General features: G+C 52.9%; 1 protein-coding gene across 5 annotated transcripts in view; it reads right to left on the bottom strand.

The window, feature by feature from the left end:
- Window positions 1-22,814, bottom strand: part of SFXN5 (sideroflexin 5) — a 113,054-nt gene that overhangs the window by 24,744 nt on the left and 65,496 nt on the right. For all 5 annotated transcript variants that reach the window (XM_035001306.1, XM_035001308.1, XM_035001305.1 and 2 more), the window contains 2 exons: window positions 16,295-16,385; window positions 1,979-2,094 (listed from right to left, as the gene is read on the bottom strand). In XM_035001306.1, the coding sequence (XP_034857197.1) occupies window positions 1,979-2,094; window positions 16,295-16,385 (207 nt within the window). The remainder of the gene's footprint in view (window positions 1-1,978; window positions 2,095-16,294; window positions 16,386-22,814) is intronic.

The raw sequence follows: 22,814 nt of genomic DNA, 5'->3' as shown, positions 1-22,814 counted from the left end.
GGGCAGCCACCTGGCAGTGAACCCCTCTCTGGAGCCCCTAGGTGTGCGTACCGCTGCTAAGCACATCTGGCGGAATGGAATAATTCATGGAATTGCTCATGAAGCCTTATTCCAAACACCAGAAAAAAGCCACCCCCATCTTCCCACCACACAGATTTGAAAAGAGCAGATCCCTGTCACCTGCCACGTGTGGGGGAGGGGTGGCAACACAGAAGCGGCCCCAGGAAGGGGCCTGTGCCCAGGGAGGTGCCTGGGTGGCAGGCGCAGGGGCTGGGGAGGAAGCATATGGAGGACTCGAGATGCTCTAAAAACAAAGCAGGCGCTGGGAGGACCGGAGCAAACAGCTGGGGCCTGCTGAGCCGCGTGAGGCTCTTGGTGCTGAAGGAAGACAGAGATTCTGAGATTTACTTTTTTTTTTCCTTTTTGACACCCCTTAAAGACAACGATTTGGAAGATCTTGCATCTCTTGGCTCTGGATGAGAGCCTTTCTTAGTGACAAGAGGTCGGCTTTGTAAGCAGGAAATGCTTCTGCTCAGTGTTTGCTGTGTCTCCATATGGGGTTGCCTGGGTCCTTGCTCTGGGAGTTCCCTGGGGATTCCTGGGGAGTGGGCATGGTGAAGGCACAGCTCAGAGGCTGTTCTGCACTCTGATGGTCACTGTGGGGAGTTCCTTGGGCTCCTGGCCCTCAGAGAAGGCTTGAGGAATGGCTCATAGCTGCCAGGCCCCCCAGGAGCCTTCCCCTAGACAGCAAGGGGCTGACCCGGCCAAGCTGAGGGAAGCCCAGGGCTACGGAAGAGCCTGGGCTTCCCTGCTATGTGCACCACGAGGAGAGTTACTGTGGTTAGCCTCCTTCTCAGCACGTCAGGGGCAACATGAGGGTTGGATGGGAGGTGGGGGTTGGGTAGGAAATTGAGGCTAAATCGCCTTCAAGGATGGATAGGTTCAGGGCTGAAAATTTCTCCCAGGAACCTGGGTCCTTCATGATCAGACTCTGGAAGGCCTGGGAGAAGGTCCCTCCAGTCTGCTGAACAGGCGTGGGAATGATGAGGGTGCCCAGAGCCAGCACAGGAAGCACAAGACGCAACGCGGGCCCTGGTGTCCCCGAGCCCGTTGCCCCTCACAAGCCTTGGATGGGCACTCACTTTCTCTGAGACCAGTGGGGAGGGGAGCACTGGGACAAGAGAAGGGTCTTCCCCCATCAGGGGATTATAGAGAAGTCCTCGTTGACAGAGGTGAGGCTTGGGGCCCATTGTGGGAGCTGACCAGGGACAGTGGCTGGGGCAGCGGTGAATACTCAGCGATCACGGCTGATCCCCGATGCCAGCACTCAGAGGCCAGAGAAGGACAAGCCACTCATCACCATTCGGGCAAAGGCTGGGAAAGTATGGGGAAATATACCAACGGACTAGAATTTTCTAAAAAAATTACAGTTGCTGGAGTAGGCGAGGCCGGTGAAATGAGAGGTGAAAGAGGGCCGGCCTTCTTGCAGCAAGCTGTTCTTCCCCAGACACCCCCTCAGCCACACGGGGTCACTTGTGAGGTAGCACCTGCAGAAGTGCCTATTAGCCCCGGATGGTGAGCCACCTGCTCCCACGCTTCCTCCTCTGGCCCAGGAGGCCATGAAGGCCCAGGGAACAGCACCCTAGGTCCCGGGGTGGGGGAAAGAAAGCTCTGGGCGTCTCCTCTGCCCTTTCCAATTAACAGATCAGAGAAGTCAGGTCCTGAGGGGCTGGGACAAGAGATGCGATGTCTTGCAGTGGCGATGCGGGATGGAGAGAAGGGGGTACTGTGCAGGGACAGGTGTGGCTGGGGCCAGACCTGGAGGCCCAGGGCTCATGCAGATGGGAGGCAGGGTGGGGCAAGGAGGGCGGAACCAGAGGACAAAGCAAAGGCACTGTGCACAGAAGCCCCTGAGGAATGAACCCCTCTCCTAGCCGCTGGCCTCCCCACTGGCCCCCTGAGCCCCCGGATGACCCACGTGTCTGGCTGCAATCTTGGAGGAGCCCACGAGGTTGCCATCACCATCCAGGACATCGATGCCTTCCTCCAGCTCCCCGTACCGCATCAGGACCACGTTGCAGATGTTGGCACTGGCTGGAGAGAGGGGAGGGGGGGATCAGGGGGCACGAGGGGGGGATCAGGGGGCACGTTCTAGCCGGTGGAGAAAGCCACTGGGATGCACCCAAGCCTCCCTGCCTCTAGCAGCAACAGTCCCAGCAGCAAGGGTCGAGTCTGCGTTCAGGCGCAGTGGGTGAAGTTATGGTTCTGCTGCCCGTCTGCCCCCCAGCCTGCTGAGGGATTTGGGGGCCCTTGAGAACCTGGTGAGCAAAGGCGGAAAATAACCAGTGTGAGGGAGGAAGGGGACAGGGTTCAGGAGCTAGAGAGTGACTAGTTATCAAGGGAGCTGCTTGCCTGTCCCCGGGGGGTGGGCCTGGCAGGCGGGTGAAGTGAACGCCCATCTGCCAGGGCTCCCTGGCTTGAAGACGCCCCGCCAGTGCCCCATGTTCCGTCATCAGCAACTCAGTCCCTCGGGCTGCCTTTCTGGGCATTTTCCTGAGGTGGCAGCCCCCCGCATTCAGCCCTTTGCTCCTCAGAGCCACTCAAGTTCCCAGAGATTTGCTGCTCTGACAGCAGGTGCCAGAGCAGGCAGGAACCTCAGTGCTCACCCAGCACCGCCCCCTCATCATATGGATGGAAAAGTGAGGCTCAGGGGAGGGGGGTGACTTATTTGAGGTCACCCAGTGAAGTGGGACAGAGCTAGCCCTTTGGGTACCTGGGAGATGGGAGGGTTCAGGGATGGGGGTCAGGGGGCGGGGTCAGGCAGAGCTAAAGGCCGACCTTCTACAGTCTCACTTCAGATGGTTGGGTTCCCTCTCTTGGCTATGAGATCATGACAGATCCTGGCTCCTTAGTTAAACACTGGATGCCAGAGTTTGGGGGGCCACCCATCAGCTGGTGGCTAGCCCCAGGAGTCTCCCTCTGCTTCTCTCACCTGGAACTGGCGGGGCTGGGCCCGGGGCCCGGGGCAGGGCCGCTGCAGCGTTGACCTCGCCTGACCTCCTCCAACCCTGCTCCAGGATAAAAGTGGGGGGACTTGAGGGTGGTGGGCGGGTGGGGAGTGGGGGGGTGACAAATGTGGAGGCCGCCTGCTTCACTCCTCCCCCAAAAGCGCCTTGCTGTGTTTAAAGTTTTAATTTTTGCTAATTAATGTCAATTAATTTTGTATAATGAGTGTTTAATTTTGGGGAGTGTGTGAGCCTGGGAGCGACTGCAGTTCTGGGCTGTGAACGCTGATTAGCATCAACACCTGCTGCTTCCCCACTCCCTCCAGTGGGGGGGCACTAGGGTTTGGGGAGCTGCAGGGCTGCAGGGCCTAGTGGGCAGGTGGAGTGGGAGGAGGACCGCAGATGCTCCTGGTGCCTGAGCCAAGGCTGGGGGGCAGGCGGCGAGGGCGCTTGCAGCTGGGGGACGGGGTGCTGCAGGTGAGGGGTGGCTTGAGACCCTGGGGGTCTCTGAGCCTCAGTCTCCCATTTCAATACAGTGGAGAGAGAGGTGGAATAAACAGAGGGGAAGACCAAGATACTCTGCAGTCTTTGGAGAAGAAAAGCAGGAGACCAAATACAGTGCTAAAATGTATTTACAGCACATACGCCATCTTTGAGTAGCTCTTGTGTTTCCACACGACACTCAGGCGCCGTGGTAGCCACGGGCAGACCTCTTCGGCACCGGATCCCTCCTGCCCTCACAGCAGCGCCGCTCACCCCCCTCACACAGCCAGAGGCGGGCTTGTGAGACATCTGGCAAGGCGTGGAGACATTTTTGATGATCACAACCTGGTGTGGGGGGGTGGGGGTGGGGGTTGGCTACTGTCATCTAGTGTGGAGAGACCAGAGGTGCTGCTAATCATCCTACAAGGCACAGCCCCCACCACAAAGAATTATCTGGTCCAAAACGTAAGTAGTGCTGACGTTGAGAAACCCTTGTATTCCACAAAGACTGACAGAAGGCGGAAGGTGAAGTTGAGGTAAGGAAGGAGAGGTTGGGAGCCCGGATTTGGGGCCAGCTGGGCTTGCGTCACAGTCCTGGCTCTGAATCTCCCCCTCCTCACGCCCAGAGGTGAGCTCCTGCCAGCCCTGGGTGCCCGCGGCCCAGGGTCCAGGGTCCAGAAGGGCCCCGAGGGGCCTTGGGAAGTGGCCACCTGGCCTGCGTGTTAGTGCCTCGCCCTCTAGTGGCGGCAGGACCACTCTGCATCCCTCACACCTTAGGGGCTGCCAGGCCCTTGGTTCCCAGGAGACCCAACAAAACCACTGGAGAGGGTATTGGGGTTTTCTGCCCTGAAAGGCATCGATCTCTGCCCTCTGAGAACCCCTTGCATCACTGCCACACCAGCACCACCCCAGCACCCCCGCTGCAGGAAGGGCAAAGCTAAAGGACTGTGGTCCAGGTGATGAGCATCTGCCTGAAGTCAGGAGTCACCAGCTCATTCTGCAACCCAAAGCATCCATCCTTACCAGGCTTCTCTGGATATAAAAGGAGGGGCTGCATTTAGCATCTCTATGGGATCTCTGGGCACTGGCTGAGCTCACATGGAATGTCAGCTTCTGCACCCAAGCCCCTACCAGGTTAGGGGAAGCCAGGGACAACTGAAACATCTCTAGCCCTGTGTTGCATGCACATGTGTGTATGTGTGCACACAGGTGCAGGAGACAAAGAAGAGAGTATTTAGAGGTGGTCGTCAACCAGTCCCAGACTCATGATGGCATCTTGCTCGCTCTCTGCAATTTCCAAATGTAAAATGTAGCCACAGCAGACAGAGTAGGACTTTGGTTCAAACACAAAACCACTTGGGATGAAACATACAGCAGGAAAAGAAGTGAAAACCCAGTGTCCTTCCCCTCAGCCCCTCCAGGACAATTTAGGCATGAGAAAGCCCTCTCCTCATCTAAGCTGCCTGGATGGAAAAAAAGACAGAAAAACCCTAAAAGCCACCCTAAAATGATGGCACCCCTCAGCTCCCTCCCTCAGAACGCCCACAGTTCTTCCGGCCTACTCAAACGCACACGCCCTGTAATATCTTCTGTTGGCCGTATACACTGGTGGTCCATTTTATTGCGCACCTGCTGGATGCACAGGTTCCTAGCCATCCCTGTCTCTGAGCAATGAGAACATGAGATGGTTTCCGTGATTTCATTTCCATGATCTCCTCCAGAACATTCATTTCTGCCATATTCCTTTCAAGCCTCCCTGGTCCCTCCTATCCCACTCCTGGCAAGTCCATCTCCCAAGTCACGAGCACTGAGAGCCTAAGCAAATGAAAAAGAGAGAGAGAAAGAGAGACCAACCGTGGGCCATGGGTCTCCTTTCTAGTACACCAGCAAGATCTATTATTGACAGTATCAGCAGGTTAATTAAGCAGTCTGTTAGTGATCATGTTAAGAAAGCTGGCATGTTTTCAACTCGGATTGATGCCATTCAAGACTCAGGATAACTGATGTTGGAGCTATGCTGAGAGATGTCACAAGATGAGAGAGGGAGATCACTTCACACTGATGGCAAGCTCAGTGTCAAGTCCTGAGGAAAATATGCTCTTGACTGCTGCAGATGTTCTCACATCAGACCCATCGTGATGCAAAATCATGCAGATTGTGAACAGCTAATGAAGCACCCCGTGTAAAAGGGACAGTGTGGGGAAGAAAGAGCAGTAGACAGAAAGGCAAATGTGCAAAAAGAGTCCTCAAAAAGAAGACGACGGGGGAGCTAGCCCCCTGATCCAGCACAGGAACAGACGTGTGGACTGGCGGAGTTAGGAGTCCAGAAACACACCCACCCGTAGGGGGAAAGGAGTCTGTGGTAAAGCAGTTACATCAGCTCCCAGGAAAGGACCATTCAAACGCGAAAGCGAAGCGATGGGCTATGGGGCTATTCCTTTGGGGAAAACAAAATATCTTCACTCCTTGGTTCTAAGATGCATTTCCCCACATTTTAATGTTTCAAAAGTCATGATGTGCCTTACAATGGACGGCAGGGTGGGGGCAGAGGAAACCTGTGCACGTGTAAACTTTGGCACGTGTAGAGGTTCATTCAAGTGTCACCTCAGCTACCCAGAGCAGTCTGCACAGAATCTGAACTTAAACTTAGATTCCTAATTGTTGCCTAAAACATCTTTTTAGAACTTACACTATAATGGAGCACGGACATGAAAAGTTATTGTACATGCAGAAGATCGTCTGCCAGATACCAGGCAATGCAATTAAAGACAGCAGAAATTGCCAAACCATAGATAGCTACCCTAAAGAAATGCTTGCCCATATGCACAAAGAGACATTTACAAGGATGTTAATTATAGCACTGTTTGTAAGAGCAAATAATTAGAAACAACCTAAATGTCCACCATTAGGGAACTCACATGGGAAGATCTCCAAAACAAACTTATATGAGAAAAGCTACTGAGTATATACAGGATGATTTACTATATGTAAAACCCCATAACTGGGAGGTACATACTGTGGGCCCATAAATCCACAGGTAACGTTTTGGAAGGTTCACACCTCATGCAGTGATCCCCTTGGGAAGGGAACTAAATTTAGGAATTAGGAGTTGTTGAAAGACTTCTACCTTTTTTTTACCCTGTTTTTCTAAATACCATTTGAATTTTTACAATGAGAATACAATCGTGCTTTACTTGTCTAAGAAGTGAAAAGAAATTGCCAAACTTCCTAAAGTAGATCATAAACATTTGAAAGCCAGCAGGGATTGGTGTGACCTTCTCACGGTTCCTACATATCTGTGGCTATAGGTGAGAAACTTCCTAAAGAAGCTGATTAACTTCAGGAATAGTTTTTCCTTCAGGTGAAGAAAAAAATGAAACCACAAATATAACCAAGTAGGAAATGCAGACAAAAAAAAAAAAAGTCCCCAAATTCTTTTATATGCTTTGAAATTATACTGTTGGTTTTAAAGGGGCCAAAAGGGTCAAGACTAGAAACAGGGTGACAGAAAGCAGTGGTGGGCCGTGATGCTGTGTTTAACAACCGAAGTCCAAAAGAGAAGTGGAAAACGTAAGCAGGACTCAGACTCAAACTCCATGATCTTGAAGAAAGTGGCTCAGATCGGATGTGTAGTGAAGGCTTGTTCACTCCTTCGCGTGAGCAGGAAATACAGTCCTCTCCCCTTCTGGAAGGCTACTGGAGTAACGCCCCTTTTAACTGAGGCATCTGAGGATTGAGAAATAGGGCATCTGATATCTGTGAATCATATTTTAAGACATGGGAAGCTGGGAAAATATATTTTATGTGACAAAGAGCCGCTCCTACTCATCAACAGAGGGTCATGGTGACTGACTCCCAACAGCTATGCTACCCCCAGAGGAGGAGTCTTAACTAATTGTGATAAATCCCTCCCTTGCCAGTGATGGACTGAGGAGGGGACATGTGACCAGCCCAAGCCAATGAGGGATGTCTGCAGGGGACACCTGGGAAAGGTCTCCTCTCACTGAAGAAGCAGGTGCAGGCAAAGCCTCCTGACGTCTGGGCCGTGGTGGGTCCGCATGTGGTGCTTGGAGGTGCTGCTGCCATTTTGGGACACGAAAGGGGCCAGTCTGCAGCTGAAGCCCCTGGCAGACCCCAGAGGTGGAAGGAAGGGCCCCGGGTGCCTCACTCGGCACTCGACCTTTGTGAAGTAATACATTCATTTATTACTTAAGCCCGTTTGAGTCTGGTACTTTTGGCCAAAAACATTCATAAAATGTATAAAGAGCTGTAACAGTTATTAAGAAAAAGGTACAGTCATCAAAATCACCAAAATATTCGAGTAGGAATTCTTAAAAGAAATAGTAAAAATTCAGTGAACATGAACTCAATCTTACTAAAAGTCAAAGATAGAGTTTTTAATCTAGAGGAAAATCTATCTGCAGGTGTTCTTTGGATGTGTTGGAGACTAATCCTCATTGGTTAAGTGGTTTACAAACAGTGTGCGGCTCGTTTTCTCATTTTGTTGATGGAGACTTCTGGCATATGGTGTAACATGTCATCAAATAAGCAATCCTTTCCCCTCTGGTATGCACTTTTTGTGTCATCAAGAAACTCTGCCCCTCCCCAGTGTTCATCTCTATTTTTTTCTAGAAGCTTTAACATTGTACTTTTCACATTTAGGCCTTTAATCTCTCTGGAATTTATTTTTGTGTATGGTATGAAATAGGGATCTCCTTTTCTCTCTCTCTTTTTTAAGATTTTATTTATTTATTTGACCCAGAGAGAGAGAGAGTACAAGCAAGGGGAGTGGCAGGCAGAGGGAGAGGGAGCCCAATTCAGGGCTTGATCCCAGGACTCTGGGATCATGACCTGAGCCAAAGGCAGATGCTTAACAGACTGAGCCACCCAGGTGCCCCCTTTTCTCTTTTCTATTTGAAAACCCAAAAGCCCAATAAAGTTAAGAAAATTTCTCAACCATTCTGGGAATTGGAAAAATGCAAATTAAAATGAGAAAAGAACCGTTTCAGATGGACAAAAATTTTTCAAGATTGATAACACCAAACGTGAGGAAACCAAAATGTAACCCTTGCAGGCGGAGTAAAAAGCCAGTATGCTCATTTGGCAATCCTTAGCAAAGCTAGGTGTGCGTGTGCCCTCTGACATGGCCATTCCATTTCTAGGTACCAAGGCTCAACTGGTGACCCTCAACACTGGCTGCACGCCTGAAACGAAATCCGAGGGACGGTCCAGATCTCTGCATTTTTTAAAGCCCCCCCAGGGGGCTGTTTGAAAACCTCTGCCCTGGAGAAGCTCCTACTTGTGTGCACAGGGACACACATACAAGTTTGTATAGTATGGTACTATTGCGGCCCTTAGAATACATTAAGATTTGGGGCGCCTGGGTGGCTCAGTGGGTTATGTATCTGCCTTCGGCTCGGGTCATGATCCCAGGGTTCTGGGATCGAGCCCCACATCGGGCTCCCTGCTCGGCGGGAAGCCTGCTTCTCCCTCTCCCACTCCCCCTGCTTGTGTTCCCTCTCTTGCTGTGTCTCTCTCTGTCAAATAAATAAATAAAATCTTAAAAAAAAAAAAAAGATACATTGAGATTTTAGGACGGCCCTATAAAGGCATCTAAAACTTACTGAGGTTAAAATGCAGTTTACAGAACAGTACACATGGTATGATCTCACTTACATTAAATATCTATTTATATAGGCATATTTATGTTATGTAGAGTTACAATAAATAGAGATTGCTACATTTTTAGATGTTTACTCAGATTTGGAGGGATATACACAGACTTACCCTGGAGAGCAAAGTAGGATTGTTACTTTAGAAAACAATCGTATTATCAGGGGGAAAAAACAGAACCATTTTTATTAAAACAAAAACAAAAACATTCCAGTGGCAACCAGGAGACGAGCTCCCATCTTGGGTCCAGAGTGACACTGGACAAAGTTCTCCCCAAAGTAGCTCTCTACTTCCTCTCTCTCTCTCTCCTATTTTGTGGGTTGTATGTGCACGCAGTAAATAATTCAAATTGTGTAGAAGGGTAAATAATAAAATCAGTCTCCTTCCAACCTCTGACCCTTAGCTTCCCCCACACCCTCTCCAGAGGCAACCACTCTAGCCAGGCTCTCGTGTCCCTGCCAGACACAGTCGATGTATTTACAAGTGGACATGGGTGGACGTCACCACCTGAAACACACATATACACACACTCACGCGAGTCACACTGGAATACAGCCCCAGCCCTGCCTTCAGAGGAGGGATGATTATCAAAGAGGGACGTGCACCCTAACATTTGCCTGATGTCATGATATTCCCCAATATTCCACCCAAAAGGCAGTGGTATATGACACAAATTTTCTTTTAAATAGCTTGAGAATTCCCAGGACTGGGAATTTCGGGCCTGAAAAATCAGCCTGTAAATTTAGGTGTAGGCTGACTCTGAAGTTCAGGATCTCTTCATAAAAGATTCCTGCTAACACATTCATCTTCTGGAAAACTCCCTTTTATCACAGCTGCTCCCAAGCTTAAAATTCGGCGGTTCCCTATTAACCATAGGATAAAGCTCCAACTCCAAGCTAACGCCCAAGGCCCCAGTGGCCCTCTGCCCTGGCCCTTCCCCCACAGGCCCGGCCCAACCCGGCCCCCCTATTCTTCCCGCATTCATAACCCCCTCCCCTGCCTTGGGCTTCCCACCTTCTCTGCTCCTGGATTTCGGTCATTGTAAAATCTCGGACCCAGAAGGCCATTCATTCAATAAGCATTCACTGAGCGCCCACTGTATGCCAGGTCCTGGGCCATCACACGGGAGTGCCCCTCGCAGCTTTTTGGGCCAGGCTGCTACTTGGGTGCTTCCCTAACTGGGCGGTCAGGCAGCTCACTGCAATAACGGGCTGTCAGTTTTTCAGAAGATCCTGCTGCTATTGCTGGGCTCCTACTTATGTGTGGAGCATCTCTTGACGGGTGGAGTCCAGAACTAAACAGACTCCTTTGTTCTGGGGTCTCTGTTTCTGGTAATGCAGCTGAAGTCTGAGTGAGCCTCCTCAGAGCCATACACCACACTGCAGACCTATTCTGAGCATACAGCCCACAAAATCCCTGGATCTTTATCCTAAGCACTCTGGCCAAGTCAGGTCTTGGGCAAGCCTACACTCGTGTAGCTACATTTTTTTGAACAGCAAGCCTTACATCAAAACTTGCAATCTTAGATCCTGCACCTCTTGCCCACGAATTCACAATCACTGCCAAGTTGCTGTGCCTGTTCCTTGAATGTGTCCAATGTAGTTCTAACGGAAGGGGACAAGACTGAAGACAGAGCCCTAGGACACACCACTAGAGACTTCCCTCTGGCTAACTTGGCCTTCCTACCCATGTGCTCTTGGGCCCTGACACATACTGGGGGTCCGTGTCAGCTCTAGGGCTGCTCATGCTTACAACACCCAGCCCAGCCCACCCATCCTTCCAGATCCAACCCAGAAAGGTTGGAGAATGTGACCCGGATGACCTGGTAAGGTAGCTCATTGGTCATCCTCCCTAGGCTTGCCAACTGAAAGTGTGAATGACGGTGTTAGAGAAAACTTACATAAGAAAATAGAACAGTCAAAAAAAAATTTTTTTAATGAAAAAAAAAAAAAACAAACAAACGCAGAATGAATGTCCAAGCAGCCACAGAATGTGGCCACCAATGTCATCATGGTGGGGTTTCACGATGAGCACCCAATTTCAAAGCCTTTCTGCCCAAGCACTCATTTCATCACTGAACAAACCCACACTGAACACTGTTTCAAGCACAGGGTGAGCCTGGGGGTTGGGGATGAATGAGAGCCAGTCCCTGTCTTGGGAGCTCACAGTCTGATGAAGGAGGCAAACTCAGGAACAAAATGGGCAGTTCTGGGTTACACAGAGGCACACACAGGGTGCTGTGGTCTAACCCTAACTGGGGCTACCAGGGAGGGCTTCTTGGAGGAGGTGGTGTCTGAGCTGAGAAACAAAGGCCGGGCAGTCAAGAGAAAGCAGAAGATGGGGCTGAGGTAATGGGAAGAGCAGGGATTCCAGACAAACAGGGCACGTGTGCAAAGGCCTGGGGCCCCTGAGAAAGGCAGACGGGAGGTCAAAGATTCACCACAGCTCCAAAGGAGTATGAGCAGGGGCCAGGTCAAGGAAAGGACCCAAGGAGCCTCAGGGCTGTGGACGCCACATTATCACTGACCTGGATGGAAGGGACGCACGTCATGAGGCCCAGCTGATACGGGTGCACGCTGCTGTCCTCTAACCACAGGGGATGAGGGATGGAGGGGGTCAGGACTAACCCTTGGGGCTTGGGCACACAGCCGTGGCCACCTCCCAGACAAGGCAAGCCAGGCGGCTTGAACACCAAGCAGGGAGCCGGGAAGGGGAAATCAATGGCAACCCCTGCGGCCTGAGGGTGAAGGGAGCAAGCAGATGCGGTGGGTCAGATGTGTGGACAGTCTTCTCCCAAAGACTGCCCAGACATCCCGAGGAGCAGACCCCCTGGTGAATGCAGAGATTTTTTTCCTGGTGATGAAATAAGCGGTGACATTTAACGTAAGGGCCTGCTGAGGACAGCGCAGGAAGAAGTCATTTCCCGGCAAAGGGAAGATGAGGCTGGCATTTTGGCCCATTCAGGAAGGTTAGTCCCTGCGCAGGGAGCCGGCTGGCTGGGGCTGAGGCTCAGGCCTCCCCTGAGGGAGCTCAAAGCCCACATGGGGGTCTTTCTTAGCACCCGATATAGCCTGTCCCCTGCTCGGTATGGATGCGCCAGGCAGCCGGTGGGTGGGGGTGACCTTCAGGGCATCCTTCCTTCCCTCACCCCTGCACACACATACGCAGAGCCTGGTACAGAGATGTGCTGGCCTGGGGACACCTGGGGATCCCCACCTCTGGGCCCCTGGCTAAAGGCCCTGCCCCATGCATGTCTCTCCCTCTCACCAGTGCCCCCTCATGGTACCTGCGACCCCGCATTCCTCCCACTGCTCACTCCTGCCAGCTCCCAGCCCAAGGCCTCACGAGAAGGCTGTTTGCGGGGCCTGACTCTCCCGGAATGGACTCTGCTCGTGGAGACTGGCAGGTGGACCTGGGGAGGGGGGGGTTGTTTTTCCAATGCCTCCTCGACTGACCTTTCATTACACTGTTTGCCCAGCTCCCCAAACCATTAACTCCCACCTCACAGCAACCATCAATTAATGGAGGGCCTTCTCTGAGCTCAAGCCCCTGAACACAATTAAGCGTGACAGTCCACAAATAAGAAAGAACTGGAGAATTAATTAAGGTCTAAACAAATTAATTACCAGTCCCCAATCGATTCCGATGCCAGCACACATGCTCCTGGGCTCACCATCTTTCCTAACATCCATGTATAAATAGAAACCGAGATTTCCCACATGATTGCTGCTCTGGACCAGGGCACAGCAAGGCTCTGAAACCACCATGAGGGACAGAAGGGCTCAGTGAGCGTCCTCAGGGCTTCTCAGTACTCAGCACACGTGCGTGCATGCACATACATACAACCCTGGCTGAAAAACCAGGGGCAGCCTGGAGGTGGGGTGCCCCTGGTGGGGCACCTCTGGACCACATCCCTCAGTTTCTCAGCTACGTGGGTGAGGGGTTATTCACGTGGGCTGGAAGTAGCCTGGGCTGGGCCTTTGAGGCCTGGGCTGTAGCCAATGCAGGATAACTTTCAGAGAGTCTGAATATGTTTATTCTATAAAATGGGGATGGCTCGCCGCCCTGCCTTGGGTTGTCCCAGAGAGACAATGTAGGGAATGAGGGGGAACGAAGGCCTGCTGGGGAAAACATGGAGAGTGGTGGGGCCCCTGCAGACCCAGGGGAGGCCTGCAGTCTGTCACAGACATCCCAGTGGGGAGGGGCTGAAGTGGGGTCTGGTCCAAGGCCAGAGAGGGGGTAAAGGCAGTGGAGTCAGGTGGGGGAACGAGGTGTCCAGTGCCCAGAGTCTCAGGTCTCTCTCTTGGGCAGCATGTGGGGCCCAGTGAAGGGAGGTGTCCTCCTACCTCCCAGACTGTAGGCTGGACCAGGGCAGAACTCGCTGGGCAGGGCAGAGGGAAGAAGCAACAGACCCTGGGAGCCTCCTCCTTCCCTGAACCTGAGTTCCCAGCCTGGCCAGGAGGGAGGGAATGGGGAGGCCCTTTCAGGGCCCTTCCCTAACTAAGATCCCCTTCTGCTCTACACTCACCCCCCACCCCAAGCCCTCCCCCCACATCCCAACAATTAGGGCTTAATCCTATCACTTCAACCTACTTCCTGTGAGCATGCATGGCTCCGTGAGTCCTGTCTCCCCATCATGCCAGGGGTCTGAAGGGACAACAGACCCTCCACCAGCCAGAGCAAGTCCTGGGCAAGCTTCTTGGTGGCCTTGAGGTTGGCGTGGCGTGGCCTGGCCTGGTCTAGCCTGCCGTGGAAAGCAGGGTGAATGCCTGGAGGGACCGAGGCCCTGCCAGCATGCAGTGAGGCCTAGAGAAGCTGTCTAAGCCTGAGAATAAGGTGAAGGGTAGCCAAGTCCAGGGGCTATATGACAGCCTGAGAGAACAAGGGGCCCCAAAGCAGGTGGGGGGCATGCTTGTTCATCCTGCACACCACTGTGTTGGCGTCTACCAGGGGAGTCAGCAGGTGCCATTTGCAGATGGGCCTGGGAGGACATCGGGGGCCAGGGAGGTAGAAGCCTCCATGTGGGCGAGGAGAGACCCGGGCTAGGGGTAGAAGGGAGACAGGCACACAGCCAGGACTCGGGCAGCAGGCCTGAGGAAGTAGCCAGAGAGGATCTGCTGCTCTTAGGATCCTGGCAAACTAGGACTATCAGGACTGCAAACCACACTGTGTACAACCTGTGCGACTGGCTAGCGATATGTGGGATCTCAAGACCCCTCAACAGTGGCTGGACCTGCAGGTTCCTCTCGGATAAGACAGGAGGAGAATCAGGCTGGAGCCCAAAGACGGACAGGTCAGAAAGTCTCAGGTGGGGATGGCAGACAGGGTCAAACCTGAAAGCGGGGTCTTTCCTCCTGAAGGAGCTCCAGAGGTTAAGACCAGCCCCAAGGTCATACAGCAAGACGGCCAGCAGAGCAAGGCTAGAATGGACCCCTGGCAAAGTCCTTGTCTGCACAGCTTGTCTCAAGGACAGATTACATCTCGGCCGAGTCCCAGATCCAGTCCAGTGCAGCTAAGAGCTGCCACCTTCTGAGGCTGCAACTGACCCTCCAGCCCAGGAGAGTGAGGAACGCAAGATCGGCAGGCTTGTTCGCTCAATTACACCCCTTAACAAAGTCAGATCTAAAGAGTTATTCCATTAGTGGCCCATGCCAGAAATAGCTGAGAGTTCATTAAAAGTGTGGAGTTGCTATAGCAATTATCTGGGTCAGCTGGGGCTCACCCGGGCAGCTGGTCCTGCGAGTTCATTAGCCTCTGGCCATTAAGGAGGTGGGACTGCCAGGTAATGATCTCCCACCTTCTCACAGGGGCTTTGCAGGTGCTCCCAAGCACTATCCTACGAATGGAATCTGGTCTGTGGTCTCGTTTGATCCTCCCACGGCTCTGGGTTGTAGGAAGGTAGGTACCCGAGCTCCTATTTTACAGGTGGGGAAGTTGAGCCCTGAAGGTGAAGCACGAGATTGAGACCAGGAACCTGAATCTGACTCTGGCTCTTCAGACTAGCCTTCGCACCCAGGAGGTCACATGACCTCATACCGCTCCTGGGCTGGCCCCCATCTTTGTCCTCTGGCATCAAATGGGGAGCTTGGTGTCATGGTTCAAGTGTATACTTCTCTTTTGATGACCAATCATGTACTGCCTCATGCTTCTGTCAATGTTGTTTCTTTTTCAGTTTTTAAAAACTTTTACTGCAGCGCCCTCTCCCCAAGCAAGGCAGGGGGGTTCTCAAGAGCCGGGCTGGGCTTGATGGGATGGCTCAGAAGCTCCAAGACCAGCAAAGTCTCGGCTGAAGGCAGCGAAATCCCCTCCACACACACGCATGCACCACAATTACCTGACTATGAATGGAGGCCTCCAGAGCCTCAATGGTCCACAATACCCAAGGGCTCGGAACACTAGACTAGAAGGAGCTTTGGTCCTTCTTTTGCGCCAGGAATCCCTGTGATGGTCACAGGCCAGGAGATGCCTATGAGCCCCCCTCCAAATAATGTCCCCAAATGGGTGAAACAAAACATACAGGATTATAAAGGGATTATATAGGAATACATGATGAAAATATTTTTTCATTGTGGTATAGTAACAGGTGTGCTCTTTAAGTAATGCATTAAAAAACAAGACCTACCAGTGGATTGAATAAATATCCTAATTTTGAGTTAGTGTTACACACAAACAATATTTTAGAATCCCTGTAACAACTGTAATGAGATGTGAAAATATCTATGATTTCTACGGGTGAAAAAGCCATGGCTCTTGCTTGTTACTGTGGCTTGCTGCCTACCTTCACAATGGAAGGATATGTTAAATTCCAGGTAGAGGCTAGTGTAGACATTTTCCCCAGCCAAGTTCATAGGATCCACCGCATTCTATCTACTAGCCTTTGGGTGGCCGGGGGCTAATCCCGGTGCTAAAAGCAGAATCTCGGTCACAGGGCTTGTCAGCGGGGGCCCCCGACACCCTTACTTCTGTCCACCCATGTTTTGCTTTAGTCGCCCACACCAGGAGACCCTCGATATCGGAAGCGGTCTGGAAAGGCAGTCCAGCTCCCCAAGAGCCCTGCAACCCCGCACACACAGGTGTGACACTCACATGCCTGTCCACGCGTGCGGGCACCTCGGCGCAGGTGCAGGTCTTACCTACAGCGGGGAACGGCACAAATCTCTGGACAAGAAGGCGGGTGGCCGGGGTGAACTTGTTGGCTTTCTGAACCAGGACATTAAGGCCCACCTTAGGAAGAGAGAAGAGAACGTGCATGCGTGGTGCTGCAGGGGCCTGGCAGGCTGGGGCAGGAGCAGAGAGCGAGCGGCACCATCTGCCCCGGACCCCAAATCCTCAGCGTCGCCTGTTCCAGTGCCACTATGCACAGCATCACACGGCCTAGTCACCCCAGTTAGCCAGCCCGGGAGGGAGGCGGAGGGGAAAGCTTCAGCCACACACACACCCGCACACACGCACACAACCTCTCTGAGGAGAAAGGAAAGGCCGCCGTTAGAACACAGAATCGGCAAGTAAATGAAGCACGGGAACCCTCACCCCCACCTCAGCCTCTAAGCACCCCCTTTCTCGGGCCCCACTATGGGCTCAGGCACAGGCCTAACCACCAGGGCTCAGGAGAAGGAGATCCACACGCCTGCCCACAGGTGACCACTGAGCTACGCAGAGCTTAGCCAGGGCTGCAGTGCACATCCTGGGCTCATGTCCTCTTCTCTTAGACCCCAGCCCCCCTCACTTGGCCTGGGACACTTGGGCACTCCCTACTCCATTCTGTCTCCCATGCTATCTTTTGTCCTTCTAGAACACAGGTCCCTACTTCACCTTGGGCACTCCCTACTCCATTCTGTCTCCCATGCTATCTTTTGTCCTTCTAGAACACAGGTCCAACCACGTCTACCACGACCAGTTCCTCCCATGACTTGTGTGAAAAGGTGCAATCTCCTTCACGCAGCTCCCCTACTCCCCTAACACCCTACCTTCTCCTTCCAGGAATCCAGCTGACTGCTCACCAGATGCTATGGGAGCTTTCCTGCCTTGGGGCCTTTGTCCATGCTGATCCCAATGCCCCGAATGCCTTCCTTCTCTACCCAGTCCACATCTGTTCTGTAAGGCCCACCTCTGAGCTCTCCCTCCAGTGACTTTCTAACAGTGGGAGTCACTGAACCTTGCCCTGCCTCAGTTTCCTTATCTGTAAAAAGGGATGGTAATATCTACAGCATCCCAGGGCTGCTATAAGAATGTATGTAAAGTGGGGGCGCCTGGGTGGCTCAGTCGTTAAGCGTCTGCCTTCGGCTCAGGTCATGATCCCAGGGTCCTGGAATCGAGTCCCACATCCGGCTCCGTGCTCCGCGGGAAGCCTGCTTCTCTCTCCCTCTCCCACTCCCCCTGCTTGTGTTCCCTCTCTCGCTGTGTCTCTCTCTGTCAAAAAAATAAATAAAATCTTTAAAAAAAAAAAAAAAGAATGCATGTAAAGTGTTTAGCGTGAGCCTGGGGCGTAAGAGACCTCAGTAAACGAAGCTATGTAAGAATGTCGCCTCTCCCAGGCAGGAGGCTGCTTCCTCACATGTCCCCAGTCCCTCCTCCTCAGCACTCAGTTCCCTGTTCATGATCTGATGCCCCTGCGGGACTGGGAGGTGGGACCATGCCTTTCTCCTCTTTGTATGACTGGCACTCAGGACAGTGGATGGCATGTAGTGCTTGCTCAATAAACTGAGGAATCCGTGCATGGACCAACAAACAGATGAATGGATGGAGATCTGCAATGGCTGGGAAGGGAGTTTCTTGGAGGAGGGAAAGGTGGGGTTAGGCAGAGCAGAAGAAAGAGAATTGTGGCGGGGAACACAGCACAAGCATAGAGAGAGAAAAGGCAAGACTGCATGTGGCCAGACCGGAAACGGGTGTAGAGAGGCCACTGCTCCCCGAAACGGAGGCCACAGCCAGCCCCTGCCCCGTGGATCTTTCCTGGGAGGAGGGGCAGCAGGGGCCACTGCAGGACTGCTGGCCTACGGGGGCCTGGGGCAGCCTGCTCTCGGCTCTGGCTCACCTGGTAGCTAGCAGGCCACCCTGCACCTGCAGCCCCGCCTCTGGCCTTGACTTTCCGGGTTGCTGGAGAAGATGCAGAGCCTGGGGAAGGCCTCTGGGGTGTCAGAGCGACTGCAGCAATCAAAGCAAGAATGGTGCTGTGACCTGGGCAGACAGGAAGTGCCACCCTGTCAGGCCCTGGGCAGCCCAGGGCCCCACAGAGCCACAGCGTGGCCAGGCAAACCCAGCTTGGGCTCTTGGGGGTCTGGTCTAGATCGGAAGCCTCAAGCCGATCCTCAGAGTCCAATTCTTGTTCTTTCTGCTTGCTCCAGGGAATGCTGGGAGGCAGGGACATGTGTGGCGGCTTGGACACACTTCACTGACCGCAGGGCAGGCCGGGGAGCTGCTAGCCCACACTAGGTCCTGCTGCCCTACTTCCAGGCTGCCCTGCCTCGCAGATGGAGCTCATCGAGTCCCGAGCTCCCCAGCTCTCGGCAGCCAGTGACTGCCTATTTCTGTGACCGCCTCCCCCAGATGCCAGGGCACATGTTCCTACAGAGTGCAGAGAGGGTAAGTACAGAGAGAGGCAAGAGGACACACAGGCAGGTGTTGGTGGTGGGAGAAGAGGAGGAAAGGGGCACGGGGAGGTGCCAGGCCATGAGCTGAGCATGTCACAGTAAATGTCTGAATTAAATCCCCACTATTACAAGACTTCTAGATAGGGCATGTTGCTCTTTTTTACAGATTCAAAGAAGTTCAGACAGGTTCAGAGAAGTTAAGGAACTTTACCTAAGGACACACAGCTATTATGAGGCATGTAAAGTTAGGATTTGAACCCAGGGGTCTGCTAATTCCAAAGGTTTGCTCTTAACCATTGCTATTTACTTTCCAAGTGTCTTCCATCTCAATGAGGGATGCTTTAATGTCTAATGTGCCATTTAAAACTGGCTGTTTGCATAGCAAAGCTGCCCTGAAAAGACCAGCTTGAGGCTGCCGTCCAGATGAATGGAAGGCAGTCCCAGTCAGGGAAGATAGGGCCTTGATCCAGCCCTGCCTGCATCCCACCCCAGCTATAAAACAAAAGATCTGGGTTCAAACCCCAGCCCCACCCCCTACATTCTTTTAGAAAAAGCAGGAGCCCTCCAGGAGGCCAGCAGGCAGGTGGGACTTTCCCCTGGCAGCTTCTTGGGGACAAGCAGGGCTGGAGTGTAATGGAAGGACGAGGAATAGTGGCCACTGGTTGTAGCAAATACTCAGACTTGTCCTCAGGCCTCCCTGCCTGGCTGTTCTTCCCTCTGGCTAGAACTAGCACAGTCCAGAGTGAGTGTCCCAGCCTGTCTCCCCAACTCTGGGTGAGAGGCCATGGTAGGGGGGAGGAAAGAAGAAAAAACAATGCCAGGGTCCCAGATCTCTTCTGGCCCGCCCTTCCCTGAAGCCCACTGGGGTCCTCCCAACATGCTCATTCCTGAGCATGGCCAGCGTGCCTGAGCCAGGGAAGGGGCCAGGGACGAGCAAAGTGGGGAAACTAGGAGCTGGTGAGGTCACCCTGCCCACCCAACTGATAATGAGCCGGAGAGCAGGAAGGTGCAAATACAGGGGAGGCAAATGGCCACTTCCCCCACTCCTGCCACAGCCCCCAACTTGGGCCTTCCTGTCCCAGCAGCTAGGACAGCCGCAGCCTGGGAAGGCACCGGGCTAGGCGGCAGAGCGGGGTTGGGAGCCCGTCTGTGCTGATTCCTCAGGGGCCCTTTGGCCTGGAACATTTGGTGGAGCCCATTAAAATTAAAAAGCCAAGTGGCTGGTGGCTCTGAATGCCAGCTCGTTTTCCCTGGCACGGTGGGTCCTGTTTAAGGGAGCCAGCTGGTATTAATGGCACACAGCTCATCACCAACAGCAGCTAGCGATCAGAAAAATCTGAGCTAATAATCGGGTTCGGGAAAGATAATGAGATATGGAACAATCACTGCTGAGGGTCCCCCAGGGTCTGTTTTAACAGCCTCCAAATAAGCCACAAAATAGAAATTAACCAAACAGGGGCTCCATTTTGGCGGAGAGGAAAACAAACAGGGTGTGGGTTTTGCACACGATAGTCCCCTTGTGGTCAGCAGACAGGGGTCCTGGGAGAAGCAAGGGCCCAGGACCTATGGGACATCAGCAGTGGCCTGAGGAAGCAGTGGACCCTCTCTGGCCACTTCTCTCCAAGCTCCGGCTCCCAGGCCAGTGAATTTGCCATGGGCAGTAGACAGGAGCAGAGGAGGAAAGATAGCTTCCTGAGAATCCCCGAGGTGGGGTAAGTGCTGACCAGCACCAAGAACCAGGCTGGGGAGAGGGCTTAGTGACACAAGGTCTCCAGTGTCACGAGCTAGCTGATAGCCGCCTCCTTAGGCACCAAGGTCCCTCCCAGGCCAACAGCAGCCTCCTTTCTGTGAGGCCAGTGAGGAGACACGGGATGGGGCTTGAGCAAAGCATGCAGGCTGTGTCCTCAACTTCAGCCCATACCTGCAAACCCCTGCAGGATGCCTTTATCTGGAGGGGCTTCGGGCACTCCACCCTCACACGCCCCAAATCAAGGTTGCCTTGCTCTTCCTCACCCACCGCCTGTCCTCTCCCACTGTCAGGAGCTCCTCATGCCCGAAACCCAGGAGTCTTCCTGGACAGGATCCTCTCCCTCCCCACCTGCAGCCCAGCGTGCAGAGCTACCTGTCCTGTCTCCCAGGTATTCTGAATGTGACGACTTCTCTCTGCTCCGGCCGCTTACCTTTAAGCACACCCATCTCTTCTCCCTGGAGAACTGCCCACTTCCTAACTTGGCTCCCCGATTCTGCTCTTGCTCCCTCCAGTCCACTCTCTACACAGCAGCCAGAACGATCTTCTAAAGATGGATATCAGTTTGCTTTAGCCTTTCAGGGGCTTCTCACTGCACTTAGAGATCTGCAGGGCCCTGCCTGCAAGGCTCCAGCCACCTCGCCTGGCCCCACTCCTCCCATGAGCCAATTCTCTCTCTCCTTCCCTCCCTTCCTCTCTCCCTCCCCCCATCACCTCTCCTCCCAGGGCCTTCAGGCACTGCCCCCCTTGGCCTCCTCACTTTTCAGTTTAAATGTCAGAGAGGCCTCCTCTTCACTCGGGGCTCCCTTTTCACAGTTTCTCACAGAACCCAGATCTCTTCCTTCCCTGTCTCTATCACAGTCTTGAAGTATATATTTATTTACCTCCTCAAAATGTTGGGAATCAAAGTAATACGTGTATATTATTTTAAAAAACTGAATAGCGCAGAAATATTTTTACCTGTGGCCTCTTTACTAAATATCCATCCCTCCCAGTAGGCCCTAAGTGCTGGGCGCAGGGCCCGTGTCTCTCTTACTCCTCACTGAATTCCTGGTGCCTGGGGAAATGAGTCGGTGCTTAATACACATTCTAGAATAAGTCAAGTGAATGATTTCTGAGGCAGGAGAAAAAGAGCCACAAAGGAGATCTGTCTTGTGCACTCCCTGCTGTCCACCTTGGCAAACACAGCTCTGTGGGGCTAGATGCTGCACACACAGGTCTAACTCCACCTGAGCGCATGGCACATCCCTCTGCCTTGAGGGGGTGGTCCCAAGGCTGTGAAGGGTTCCGAGAAAGGGCAAGCCTGACTGAGTCCTGAAGGGTAAGTGGGAGGTACAGCCAGATAAGAAGGCTCAGTAGAACTTCCGAAGCATGAAATACCAGGGAGTCTGTAGCCAGTTGTGGACTCCACTAGCACCTGTAATGAGGGGATCCGAGGGGCCCTGGAGAACAATGGGGAAGAGGACATGCCTGAAAGGAGAGATGGCATGAGGTTCAGAAATCAGAGCTACTCTTGGGTGGTGGATAATAATGTAAGCAGATGGTTAGGAGTTTGTGTGAGCCTTGGTGGGGCAAGGGCTGGGGCAGTTCGAAGAATCGTTGAGGTGCCCAAAATGCCCAGCAGATGGCGCCAGTTGTAGATTAAACTCTTTGTAATCAAGTGGACCCCATGACCCTCTGTGGAGGTCACTTGTCCTCCACAGGCAAAGGGCCAGGGTGGCTGGGACAGAGTCATACACAGGCTAAAATGCCAATCAGCTTCAGCTTCAGTTGAGTGTCCTGTTGGCTAGCAACAGTGACCAATTCTGACCCCTGAACCATGTCCTGCAGGGACCTGCTGGCCACCTGCTAGAAAACCAGTTACATCAGACTCCTTACATGTAGGAGGGGACAACTTGTCCTCCCCAGAATAGATGTAGAACCGATATTCATGTCAGACTCACCACTGCCAATATCACCATCTGCAGGCTTCTGGAAAACTTCAGATTCTGCTACAGGGTCCATGCAATGGGCCCTCCAACCCGAAAGCCAATCATAGTGAAAGCAGTGAGACAACAGTTTGGCCTGAGATTCTCAGGCTAATGGCTCCTACCTCCATTAGGCCCAGAGAAGGACAGCAGGGCCGAAGTACACCCTGGATCACAGAGAGCACTCTGAAGTACACCTTGGATCACAGGAAACACTCAAGGTACACCCTCAACCATGGAGAACACTCTTGAGATACACCTTGGATAATAGAGAACACCATGAGGTACACCCTAGATCACAGAGAACACTCAAGGTACACCTTCAACCACAGAGAACACTCTGAGGTAT

This window comes from Mirounga leonina, unplaced genomic scaffold (genome assembly GCF_011800145.1).
Source record: "Mirounga leonina isolate KUSES-001 unplaced genomic scaffold, KU_Mleo_1.0 Mir_125, whole genome shotgun sequence".
Taxonomy (NCBI): Eukaryota; Metazoa; Chordata; class Mammalia; order Carnivora; family Phocidae; genus Mirounga; species Mirounga leonina.
Note: the sequence above shows the minus strand (reverse complement) of the source record. Positions and strands in the feature narration are given on the sequence as shown.